The sequence below is a fragment of the Podarcis gaigeae genome (assembly GCF_964106915.1).
Source record: "Podarcis gaigeae genome assembly, chromosome: 10".
NCBI classification, from domain to species: domain Eukaryota; kingdom Metazoa; phylum Chordata; class Lepidosauria; order Squamata; family Lacertidae; genus Podarcis; species Podarcis gaigeae.
In genome coordinates, this window is record NC_139686.1 from 43,438,994 (window position 1) to 43,453,021 (window position 14,028).

At 40.3% G+C, this 14,028-nt stretch overlaps 1 protein-coding gene across 2 annotated transcripts in view; it reads right to left on the reverse strand.

Annotated features, from left to right (window-relative positions):
* The window catches only part of TRHDE (thyrotropin releasing hormone degrading enzyme), a 199,110-nt gene that overhangs the window by 66,104 nt on the left and 118,978 nt on the right, over window positions 1-14,028 (reverse strand). For both annotated transcript variants that reach the window (XM_083699066.1, XM_083699067.1), the window contains one exon: window positions 10,543-10,608. In XM_083699066.1, the coding sequence (XP_083555192.1) occupies window positions 10,543-10,608 (66 nt within the window). The remainder of the gene's footprint in view (window positions 1-10,542; window positions 10,609-14,028) is intronic.

Here is a 14,028-nt window from a genome sequence, read left to right on the forward strand (position 1 = left end):
ATTAGCCTTGGGAGTATAAAAAATAAACATAACCCTAGCAACAAATAATATTCACTACCACCACTAATATTTTGCAACATAATCTTTAAAAAGACCAGGCTATAACACGAGAATTGTGGTCTTCTGGATCAACTTGGTACAGTGGTACCTTAGGTTAAGAACTTAATTTGTTCTGGAGGTCCGTTCTTAACGGGAAACTGTTCTTAGCCTGAGGTGCTACTTTAGCTAATGGGGCCTCCCGCTGCTGCCACTGCACAATTTCTGTTCTCATCCTGAGGTAAAGTTCTTAACCCGAGGTACTATTTCTGGGTTAGCGGAGTCTGTAACCTGAAGCATCTGTAACCCAAGGTACCACTATATTCTGAATCCACTGTGAGAAAAAAGAATTTATTTGGCTGATAGGCACAATGATAAGAAACGTTAGGGGAAATGGAAGAAGACGACCCACATGAACCTATGACATTGTTTAAAGTTCCCAGATAAGGATAAGGAAAAAATGAGCCCAAACAAGAAAGCAGCATTACAGCTCAATCAGAGCAGGCAAGTTGAAGGGCATTTAAGTATTACAAGGAGAGGGCAGGTCAAACTTAGAATAAAAATATTATAAAACCAGGACTGGCTGAGCAGAGGCTTGCTTCCCTTGCAGTTGTTCTCTGCACCATAAAATGCCTTATGACATACTGTAAGAACACTAGGTTTATTCCATGCCTTTATTTTAAAAAAATGTTTCAAATTCAACAGGGAGTGCAATTAGAAGCAATAAAAAAAAAAAACTTTGCTACCAGAAAGGCATATGTGCAATTAAATTATTATCCTCAAACAAGCAGCTTTAAGTACTAATGAAAGAGAAATGATATTAGTATCTTATAATTCTTTATGGAGCCAGCACTGATACATAAATTTGTAGAATTATAATTTGGATAATTCTTTCCCTCCTTGCAATTTACAGTTGATAGTACACTGTCATTTTGCTTTTGATAGTACACTGTCTTCTTCTTCTTCTTCTTCTTCTTCTTCTTCTTCTTCTTCTTCTTCTTATTATTATTATTATTATTATTAAAAACCACTTAAATTTGCCCAACTTAAAAATCAGTGCTAAGCTAGGATGCCTATTTGTCCTACTTTTTTCATTAAATATTTTCTCTGCCTGAAGAGCAGTCTGGTCCGAGTCTGGTTTAAAGATAAAGAACCACTGGGGAAGAGAGCAAGGTGTTTGAATTTGTCCATCAACAGGCAACACCTAGAGAGAATGCTGAGCAGGCATGCAGGAAGTTTTCGCCCCAACCGTGAGATGTACTGTATTTCTATTTATAATACAGTAATTCTTTGTGCTTTTTTTATCTATGCCCATGAATTAGCACATGCATATTTTATGGAAACCTGTGTCCTCTTTTTTGTTGACGTGCTACCTTTTGGTGAGGTAAAGTTATGTGGCCACCCTATATTACGCTTTTCTTAAATCTGAAACACATTGCCTTCAAAAAGGTTAAATGTTGTAAATAAATGCAATTCTTTCAGAAAGATGTCTTAAGTTTACCCCAAGTGATTCTCACAGGCACAGTGGGAGGACTAAATTGGTACCTCATCCCACTCTGTCCTACTCCTCCGCCCTTCTTTCTCTCTCTGCACCTCTCTGTCACTCCATCCACAAATATGTCTGACATAGTCTATGTGCTCCCATATCCCACTTTCATGAACCAGTTTGAATTGTTTCAGCCTTTGGGGGCATGGCTCCCTCTGGCCTTATTCTGCATTCACCACCCCAGCTTTCCAAAAATTCCTCTTGTTGCTGTTTCCTTCCAATTACACAAGGCAAAGCAAAAAAAGACGAGGCCACATGTGCACACATGTGCAACAAATCTAGCACCTGAAATTGCTATGGCTCAACTTACTCTTTAAAACAGGACCTTTCCTTCCGAGTGCAATTTCTGGTTTTCCTCCTTCCCCTCTGCCCTCAGATGAATTAAAGAGCTAGATACGGCTTGGATAATGGTAGCACCAGATTTGAAGAGGATTGGGGATGGGCAGTATAACATTAAAATCTTCCGCAGCAGATGGTGTAGTAGGGCAGAGACAATAACCTGACCTCCTACCAGATGAGTCACTGCTGCTTACCACAAGGCAAGAGGGATGGGGTGAAGCGGCAGCAACTTCCGCGAGGAGGAAATCCACCAGAAGGGACATCAAATTAGCTCAGTTGGTGTGTTCGTTCAACACTACCACACCCTCTGGGGAAGCAGCAGCGACTCACCAGCTGGTTTCAGGTAAGCACCTCAGTCCCACCATACCATCTGTTACTTGTCTTCCTCCTAAAATGTTCTAGTGCGTTCTTTGCTTACAAAGGTGGATTTAGGGGAGCATGACTGGTTCGCCTGCACTGGGCGCTGAGCTGAGAGGGCACCAGAACAATGATGTCAAATGGAAGGCAAGAGCGGGTGTGCCAAACGTCGGGTGCCGCTGAAATTTGAAAGCCCAAGATCCGCCACTGTTGCTTATAACAGATCTCTAGAACTTATGGGCTGCCAAGCTGAATGAAGTCCATCTGCCCTTGCATTGTGGTGCTCTGCCCCCTTTTCGCAGTCCCATACTGATTGCAAAGAAGGGGTGCTTACTGGGCCCTGTGGCCATAGGATGTAGATGGTTATTTGCAGGTTGTCTCGAGTTGTGGAGGCCTATCAAATAAAGGCATGCTGGTGGTCCATTCTGAGGCCAAGAAGAGGTAATAAGTGAGGGAAATGTCTCTCTGTGTGTTTACTAATGAACATTATGGATTAGCAACCCTTCATTATGTCTATCTACACTAACAGTTAAGTAATCAGTGAACACTGAAAACAGCAGTGCACTAAGATCTGAACCAGGGCCTCAAACTGAGAAAAACACAGAATGTATCATTTATGAAGTCATGCACATAGTGATTTAAATAAAATGTTTGCAATTGTGAAGCTCTGAATTTGACAGACCTGAAGGAAGTAACTGTGTCTTCCCCTCAGAAACCAGTTTGTTAATATGGGTATATGCGAAGACCCCTTTTTTTCTATTAGTACTAAAGCTCCCTATTAGCTAGCTTTGAATGTCACAAAGGCAATGAGAGTGTGGTCACAAAGCAATCTGCATTTGAAATCTGAAACAAAATGTTTAAGGGATGGCACAGCCACTACTGAACATGGTTTGATGGTGCCTATAAAGTTTCAAGGTACCTCTAGTAGATGGTTACATTTGCTTTAAGGAATATATTATTTGATGGATTATGTCAATGAAAAACAAAGCATTCCTGAGAATTCCTATATAGTAACTTTCTAACTCTCACTCTCTCTCTTTCTCTTTTGAAACTTAGCAACAATATTGATTGACATTTTACAAACTCATATAATGGCATTCTACCAGAGAATGGAATGGAGTATTTTCCAGAGGCATTGCAATAGTACTTGTTAATTGTGCCAGTATTGACTGAGCTGGTTCAGGCACACACCAGCAACGTCAGGGTCACTCTCAATGAGAAACATTTGTTCTACTGTACAGTGGACCCTCGGGTTGCAAACATGATCCGTGCGGGAGGCACGTTCACAACCTGCAGTGTTTGCAACCCGCAGCGCCGCGTCTGAGCACGCAGGTCGCGATTTGGTGTTTCTGCACATGCGCGAGCGCCAAAACCCGGAAGTAACCTATTCCGGTACTTCCGGGTTGGGCGCGGTGTACAACCCGAAAACGTGCAACCTGAAGTGTTTGTAACCCAAGGTATGACTGTACTTTAAAAAAAATAAATCCAGTCATACATTCTCAAACTCTCACTGTAGGGTGAATATCTTCTATTTCAGGATTTGGCCCAGCAATTCAACATCACAGAACACACAGAGAAAAAGCTGTCAGTCAGGATAGATAGGTCAGCTCGGTTCAGGTGGTTCTTTGACAAGTTTCTTTGTAGGACAAGTAGTTGATGTAAGAGACTTTTTAGATATCATGCTAAACTATAGTTTGGTGGTACATGAATGAGTCTGGGGCTCATGAATTCTTCCTGCTCCTCTTCTGTTTTGCTGCAGGCATGAGGAGAGTAGAAGCATTTGTTTCCATTTTCAACTAACCACTGTTTGTAATTATCTCTGAACTGGGACAAACTGTGGTTAATCTTAGCAATTGTTTTGGGAAAACAAGCAAACAGCAGATGTTTTCTAAAAATTTGTATAGCTATTTATCTCCTCAACATCTGATGGGAGGACATTCCACAAGGTGGGCGCCACTACCAAGAAGGTCCTCTGCCTGGTTCTCTGTAACCTCACTTCTCTCAGTGTGGGAGCCACCAGAAGGGCCTTGGAGCTAGATCTCAGTGCCCGGGCTGAACAATGTGGGTGGAGACACTCCTTCAGGTATAGTGGGCCGAGGCCATTTAGGGCTTTAAATGTCAGCACCAACACTTTGAATTCTGCTCAGAAACGTACTAGGAGCCAATGTAGATCCTGTAGGATCGGTGTTATATGGTTCTGTCAGCTGCTCCCAGTCACCAGTCTAGCTGCCGCATTCTCGATTAGTTGTAGCTTCCAAGTCAACTTCAAAGCTAGCCCCACATAGAGTACTTTGCAGTAGATGAAGCGGGGGATAACCAGTGCATGTACCACTATGGTGAAACAGTGTGTAAGCAGGTAGTGTCTCAGCTAACGTACCAAATGTAGCTGACAGACAGCTACCCTGGACACAGAAATTACCTGAGCCTCCATGGACAGCTGTGAGTACAAAATGACTCCAAGGCTGCATACCTAGTCCTTCAGGGGCATAGTTTTCCCATTCAGGAGCAGGAATCCTATTATTCAAAAAGTGAGCGCCTATTCACATGGAGGAAGCCTAAAAGGCCATTAATGGTTAATAACTCATTCTCAAGTTGCTTCCCTTAAAAATCAAATTGCCCCTCTGTATGGTGTGTGCCCCACATTGGGAACCATGGCATTAAACGTTAGCCATCCTCCAATCACCTCCAGAAACTCACACAGGACATTCACTGTCTTCACTAGTTACAATATAAAGGAGAAGTAGAGCTGGGTATCATCTGCATACTGTTGAACACTCAGCCTAAACCCCCTGATATCTCTCCTAGCGGTTTCATATAGATGTTAAAAAGCAAAGGGGAGAGGACAGAGCCCTGTGACACCCCAGAAGTAAGTGCCCAAGACACCCCAAGAAGTAAGTCCAAACACTCACCCCCCCCCGAACACCACTTTATACAAAAACTTATATCTTCAAGTAAGCAGCATGTACAATTCTAGGGTCAAGCAGACTGAGGAGAGACGAAGAATATAGTACACGTTGTATAGTAGCCATGGGACAAAGAATAAATCAGCTGAACTATTAGAAACAAAGATATTATATTCCTTCTCATATAGTGGTAATATAGTGTCTCTAAGAAACAGAGCAGAAAAAAATGATTTATTAATTTTTCTTACTGAAATAAGATGAAAACCTGCCATGCAGTGCACTCTGCCCAACCACCCAGGACTTTTTTTTAATCAGCCTCAGTTTCAAGACAGATCTTAACAAGCAATTGGATATCTTAATAGATTATCATGCATTATTGAAAATCCAGGCAAGAATCCACAAACAGAAAGAGACAGAGTGTGTGAGAGAGAAATGTACAGGAAATGTACAGAATATTTTCCATTTAGCTATAGACCACCCCCAAAAAACTAAAGTGCCTACCAATGGATAGGAAAAAAGCAGACTCAAGGAAAATTAAAATATCGTGCATGTTTTAAAGACCCAAGCAGTGGTTTCCAGGAAGCAAAATAAATAATATTTTGTTATGTGCAACACTGATTTCCTCCAGGTAATCCAGCCTTATTTCTTCCTGTTTGCATTTGGTTGGGGGACTAGTTAATTGCTGCAATGTCCGTGCACATTCCTGCACCAGTAGAGAGTAAGTACTAGTTTATGACGGAAAAAAGGAGTCAGGTCTGACCTGGGGGTCAGGTTAGACTCTGCTAACCCAGAAATTGCTGTGCTGCCCCCCCTCTCCTGTACAGGTGTGTGCGGCACCCAGCCACAGCTCCGCTCCTGCGTCAGTTCTGACCCAGGAGGCAGAAAGAGGCAGGAGCATCGCAGCAGAGTTGCTGCCCCTCTCCTCAGCTGACCCACTGGGTGGGGGTTGGAGGCTTGAAAGGCATTTTTTTTTTTCGCTGTCCACGCTCCCCACCACGATTGCTAGAAAGCCTTCCAGGAAGGCACTCTGGCAATCCTTAAAGCGACACTTGCGCATCCCAGTAGGCCTGGACGGATGGTGGCATTGTGTGCGTGACGGCACACACACACACCCCAATGTTGGGTGCACCTGATCATTCCTAAGTATCACCTCCCAACAATTAAAATTCAATTGCATCCCTGGTTTTCTGGGATTTGGGGGGGGGTGTTAATGAAGCAGTTGAGGAGACAGGAGGAACACAAATGGAATGAAACTCAAAATGAGTCCAGCTGAACACTGGCTTTCAGTATGCCAGGCCACTAAATTCTTGTCAACCAGCTGGTAGAGATGGGGACTGGGAACACTGTGCTCATGGTTTCACTCTTATGAAGATGTCAGATTCCAAAAGGTGATGGCAGGGGATTTTAGCTTAGTGCTGTGGCATGTTTCCTATGCTGTTTTAGAACACAGGAACTGGGTGGTATCATGACAACTAACTATCTTCACTTGTAATCTGATCTAGGAGTATCCATGAACAATCCTTAGCATCCTCTTCACCATTTTACAAACATCAGCTAAGGTATATCCTGTGATCCCTCCTGCCTCTAATTGTTTTTAATACTTGAAAATTCTCTGTTGATTTTATTGATTTTTGGCTTTACCTGCTATTGTATTTTACTGTTTAGGTGTGAGTGTTTTCCTACTGCTTTTATGGATTTTATCTTTTATTTAGGGGTTTCATTAATTGTAAGTACAGTGGTACCTCAGGTTACATACACTTCAGGTTACATACGCTTCAGGTTACAGACTCTGCTAACCCAGAAATAGTACCTCGGGTTAAGAACTTTGCTTCAGGATGAGAGCAGAAATCTCACGGCAGCAGCGGGAGGCCCCATTAACTAAAGTGGTGCTTCAGGTTAAGAACAGTTTCAGGTTAAGAACGGACCTCCGGAATGAATTAAGTACGTAATCAGAGGTACCACTGTATTGTAAGATACCTTGAGGCAATGTGTGAGAATAAACAAATAAGTAAGCCCAACCACATAACTGGGAGTGTGGCGAGTATCTTGGAAGTCCTAAGCATATGTGGGTCAGTTCTGTGAGAAAGACTTATGCGATAAGCTCATGTGGTTTTATAAATTGCATATTTTCCCAGCAACTTGGGTGGCGTTCCTTAAAAATACTTCCCAGGCAGCTAGGCTAACGTTTAAAGGGCCTCTCAGCTTTAAGTGTCTGTCTAGTAGAGTGGATAAAAGGTCCTTGGCATGATGTATACAGTACAACCAAAACCACAAAAGATGTTAATTTATCACAGAGACAGGAGATCCCACAGTAAACTAATGCAAACTGCTGATGATGCACTAAATCAAAGTGAGTGATGAACACAAATATAGCAGCAACTGAAGTTCAAAAGGATACAGATCTGTGTGATCAATGAGCTGCCAAATGGCAAATGAAATGTAATGTAGGCAAACTCACAGAAATACACATTGGTCTAAGAATAATCAAATCATGCAAAAGATAAATGCAAATGGACTCTAAGCTAGCTATCCCCTTAGGGCTGGATATGACAGCATATACCTCTTTAAACAAAGCCATACTAAGGTATATTTGATCTTCAACACTATAGTTACAACCCATGTCCAAAGCGCAACATATTCAAAACAGAAACTGATTTTTCTTTTAAAAAATGTGTTTATTCACACACACACACACACATACACACACACACACACACAATATTTTACTAGGATACTTCATTCTTAAAAACAGGCCACGTTATCCAAACTGAACTCTACCAATGTCAGTTCATGTAAGGAATAACCACAAACAAAACTATTTTAAATGAAATCATCACACATCAGTCAATGGCCGTCTACAAGGAGACAGACAGAGAAAACTTTCCCCTAATGGTTTGATATAGACATCCATTTACAGTGATGTAAGGAGGGCTTTAGAAGAATCCTAACCATTTCCCCATCCCACCCACGCTCATCAGCTGCCTTCTTACCTTTAAAACTTCTACTAGAAATAGACACTGCAGAGACAGCTTAATGCAGTGGTGAATGCTGGACTAGGAACTAGGTGACCAGGGCTAAAATCCCCACTCAGTCATGAAGCTCAGCCACTAGCTTAACTTCACAAGTTTGTTGTAAGGCTAAAATGGGGAGGAGGAGAACTCTGTACAAGAAAAGTGGGATAGAAATGCAAAACATACAAAATGCATGATGGGAATTGCCATTTTTTTTGTGTATAACACGCCCCCGTGTATAAGACCCCCCCCCGTTTTGGGGGACTCCAAATTTAGAAAATGGGGGCAGATTGTTGAGAGTTGTTGAGCTTTGGGGGGGCGGGGGATGGCCCAGAGTTGTAGAGCTTTTGTAGGGGGGATTGCCAAAAATCATTCACCCGCCTGACCTATGCTGCCACTCGCATGCGTCGCCAAAGCCACCTATCGTCTGTCCCCTCGCCGACAGAAGCCAGCAATCACCCATCCAATTGCCTCAGTGATAGCCAATCAACACCAGCCCTTGGCTCAGCCACCAATAACGTGCCCAATCACCACTCACAATCTCCTGCTCTTGGCAGTAACCAATCCCACGTCCCCCCCCCCATGCACTATCCGTGTATAAGACAACCCCCAACATAATTTTTAAATAAAAAAAACCCTTGTCTTATACACAGAAAAGTACGGTGTTATTAATTACAACAACCTCCAAATACTTGAAAATGATGTTGATGGGTTATACCATATTATCCTCACAGCAGCAGTTGGACTAGGGTTAGGGTGAGACATAGTGACATAAAATGAGACATAGTGACATAAAAGTTTACCTGCTGAGATTTGTAGGTAGGGAGCATTTGAACCTCAGTCCCCCAGTGCTATAAAGCCATACTAGCTGTCTATTTCTACCTTCTATTTCTTCAAGTAATCATTTCCATTTATTTATTTAATATGTTTTTGCACATTTATAGCACCAGGTCTTTCAAGGTGGCTTCCAGTGTATTAAAAAGACACGGAATATCCAACCAACACTCAAATGTAACCATAAACTGCCATATATTCCCAATTTAACAGTAAAAACAGGATTATCAATAGCAACAAGAACATCCAGACAAGCATAACAATACTAAAACCAAAATGCAGGTGAACATGATTAGTTTAGAATGGGTATATTAACCATTTTTAAGTTCCTGCACACAAGTTTCTGGTGGGTTCCCTTCCCCCGAGGCAAGCAAGCCTAAAAAGCAAGGTTTATATGCATACATATTATAGAAACAAGAAAACCAGATGTTTGGAGGCAATTCAACAAAACTCTATTTCAAAACACCACCAATCAAAATCCTGCCAAATTTATGGGGGGGAGAAAAAGTACTCTGATATTATTTCAGTCATTGCCATATTACACACATCTTTATATGGTACAGATGGTATGCTTATTTAACTTTTGTTTTCTATTTTACCTTCCAGTCTACAGGGTTGAAGATAGAATTACCATGTTAAAATATGACCTGATCCCAGATGTAGTTTATTTAAATTTCAGATTGAAAAGCTTACTAAGAACAGATAAGATTGATTGCTCCTTCCATTTTAGCATAATTGTATTTCAGGTGAACATCAATTTACTTTAAAGGACACCTCTAAGTAACAGACTGCATCATACATAATTCATCAATCACAGCTGCCTGTTACATGATTTACTTAAACAGATTTCAATGGAATAAAGGGAGTTGCATTGTTTTTCTGCGTTGGCTTGTTTGCTTTTAAATTGTTTTGGAAACTTTAATTTACTTGGAATTGTTCTTGGAAAGACTTTATCCTTGGCAAAGCACAAGCTAACATTCACGCCATTCAAAATTTCATCCAGATGTGCTGGCCATTAATTCACTGTTAAACGCAAAATGAGTTTCCGAAATATCATTAAGGCAATGAAGAAATCATGCTAATCAAAAGCAAAAGGGTTTTGATGAGAGAGAACTATTTCTTCACAATATTATGATAGGTTTTAAAAAATATAGCTTGAGTTTTCATTGCTTTTGTACTTAAAAAATCTAACCCCATTCCTTCTGAAATCACTTAAATGTATATATATCAGTGAAGTTGCAATATTTCTCAAAAAGGTGCAAGTTCATGATGGATCCACAAATGGATTCAAAACAGCCGCCATCTAACAAAATGGCGGAAGGCACCTTTATTTTCTTAAATGGCACAAGGTTTTACACTGCACTATCTATTTTTTCCTGCTAAAGCTTGTCTTAAATATATATCGGCAATACAACAGCTGTAGTTTCAAAAACTAACAGAAATATATGCAACAAAAACACAATGGCAGAAATGCAAGCACAAGCACACAAGAAAAGAAGGAATGTTTTCTACATACTTGTAGGCCCATCTGAAACACTGAGTGACCCATAAAATTAGCCAGCATTCGAATTAAAGCTGCACCCTGTGAACATAATTCACAAAAGGAAATGTTGAAAAAAAATTACACAAACATTCTTATAGCAATAGCATATGCAATATACATTTAGTCCTTTTAATGATTATTATAGGCTTATCATAAATAATTACATTTAGAAACAGGCAATTTTTTATCCAACATATGCCGAGTACGAACTCACACATGCTTTGTGGAAGCAAGAGATAAAAGAAACATATTATTTGGAAGTGGGAAGCTAATAAACCATAAAACATAAATATTACCAAATGCGGTGACATGTTAGAAAAGCACATTATTTTCATTAGCTAGCACAACACTGTTTCACCTTAAGAAGAAAAGTGTAATGAGATGGATGAAACAAAAATAAAATATGACAGGTGCAACACACATAGAGTATATCAGATTGAACTAGGCTGATTGAGGTCCAGTCACAAGCCCCTATGTAATGTTAAATTATGGGTTGACATTACATACATGAGTCATGGGCTCCTGCCCTCTGCCCTCCTCTTTGGGTGCAGCTCTTTTTAACTTACATTGGTTACCTGTTTTGTCTAAATGCAGGCAGAATGTGGTTAGCCTTATCTATGATTGAAGAAACAAGCAGACTTCAAACCACGTTCATGATACTGGCATGATGTCTGAAGGTAACAAATAGCCATCATAACTATTCTCAATTGATAACCCTTGTTGTCCTCCATCATTTTTCTTATTCCCATTTTAAAGCCATTTAAGATGGTGGGCAGAACCGCACATAGCACATTCCACTATTTAACTATGCGCCGTGTGAAGAACTACTGCCCATTGTCTGTCCTAGATCTTCTACTCTTCAGATTCATTGGATAACCCCAGGCATTATGAGAGAGAGAACTTCTCTTTCTCCACCTTTTTCAGACATGTCAATAATAATGTTATACACATCTAACAAGCCTCCCACCTCTTCCCCAAGTCCAAGATGTTGTATGCTTTCATTATAGGGAGTTTTGTCCAGCCCCTTGTTCATTTTAGTTGCTCTTTTCTGCACCTTTTCCAGCTCTACAATATCCGTTTTGCGATGTGGCAACCAGAACTGTTCACAGAGAAGTTGCATGTGCACCAGAGCAGTCAGAATACACTCTTGAGCTTCAAGTTGGTGATTATAACGTTTAGCTTGTCAGAGGCTTCAATGGTGACCAGATTGGACATTTTATCTTGTGGCTAGCCCAATGCAGTTTGCAAAATGGGTTTTATTTTATTTTTAAAGACAACTTTGCAAAAGTAAGAAAAAATGCCCACCTTTTAATCATATTAAACAAACACATTTAACAAATGATAAATTCATAGGGGGTTTTTTAAATCATACCTTATGTTTACTATTAAAGAAAACTTAGACATTTCATAAACTAATTTGTAGTTTAAGGTAGGTTCTTGTTCTGAGCATTAGTCAACGTTATAATCAATTCCACTGAAACAAACCAGTTCCACTGCAACAAACTATGCAGAACTTCAGTAAGTGGGATGTTCACTGTCTTCTGTCCTGAAAAGCATAATGATTTCCCAAAATATATTATGGGATTCCAGTAGTCATTAGAGAACAAGTAAGCATGCTAGATGCTCCCTCTAGATCACATAGTTGAATTGGAGAGGCAGAAACCATCCATTAGCTGTGAAAGAAAGGTAAGTTTGGAAACAATCAAAATCTTTTGCATTAACATACCCCTGCATTTTTCAAAGGTAGAGAGAAAAGTATGAATCGTTGACCTTTTGAAGACATCTAAAATGACCTAGAGCCAATGAACATAACCACCTCAAGGTGGTTATGCAGTGAAATCCTCATAACTTGACCTAAGATGATGGGTGTGGAGTTTGTCAAGAGGAACACATCTTCTGAATGTTCCAATACATGCTGAGTTTATGTATGAACACTATCTTGTTAAACCCATTAAGTTTATTAAACTTAATAGTAGAATCGAAACCTACTCTCAAAACCAATTTGTTATATCAGCGTCACCTCCTCGTTATTTGATATCACAATCACAAAGGCTGCATTCTCACCTACACTAATGAATAGTGACTGAAGCTGCTTAGAAGCAGTTGCTGGCTGAGCTTCCTTCTCCTTCTAGGAGAACAAAGTAATTTTATAACTCACAAACAATAGGAATGAGAGCAGGCCCATGCAGGTTGTGAATCTTCTTTCATTTCACTAAAAACATTTCTGAAATAATTAATCATCATTCATTTTTCAGAAACTCAGACCACCCTGTGATCTCAAATCCATTTAAACAAAAAGACGACAACAGGTTGCAAAGCACTCGCACAAGAATATGCACATTTCTGTCATTGAATAGCAGCCAACAAGCAATATCCAAGTCACTTTTACCGAACAATTATTTTGTTGACACTAGACAGACGCAGCTGGATGCCAGTATGAAATTTAGCTCATTAGGAAATTCACAGCATGAATTAAAGTTTGAGAACAAAGCATGTCAAACTCGGTTCTTAAAATGACATTTGAAGAATCTTTCATAAAATAAATAAATTAGATTTGAAGCACCTTCATGAGCATCATCAAATGTGTTTTGATAAACTTCCAAGTCCTAAAGGTAGAGGAAGTTTCAGTGAAATCAATATGATTTCCCTGTAATGTAGATAAGTGAGGTTTGTTTGTTTGTTGATTTTTTTCGCTTTTTAAAATGATGGCGGGTTAAAGCTGAAATCCTAAACACAAGTACCCAGAATTAGACCCCAATGAGCTCAGTGGGATTTCCTGCAGAACAAATATTGATTTATGTATTTATTTATTTATTTATTTGGTTTTTATACTGTCCTTCATCTGAAGATCACAGAGCAGTTATATTGTAAACACAAAAATACTTAGCATAATAACAAACAAAAATAATAACCCTCACCCCCCCCCCCGCACACACATACAAGTTCAAAAGGCCATAGATTGTTTAATTGGCCAAAGGCATGGTAGAAGATGAATGTTTTCGCCCGACGCCTAGAGATATGTAATGAAGGGGCCAGGCAAGCCTCCCAGGCGAGAACATTCCACAGACTGCAAAAAAGACCCATTCTTGTGTTGCCACCCTCCAGACTTCTCACAGAGGAGATACATTAAAAAGAGCCTCAGATGATGATCACAGGGTCTGGGTCCATTCATATGGGAAGAGGTGATCCTTGAAGAATTGCAGTCCTGAGCTGCTTAAGGCTTCATAAGTCAAAACCAGCAGACACCAACTGGAAGCCAGTGCAGTTGGGTCAAGATTGGCATTATATGTTCAAACTATATTGCTCTAGTGAGGAACCTGACTATTGAATTCTGCACCAGCAGAGGTTTCTGAACCATATCCAGAGGCAGCCCCACCTTGCCAAAAAAGGAAATACTTGATGATAGTTGTTTAACACTTCGGGGTCCTAGGAGGTCTTCTTAAGGAAGGGGCACAGCAT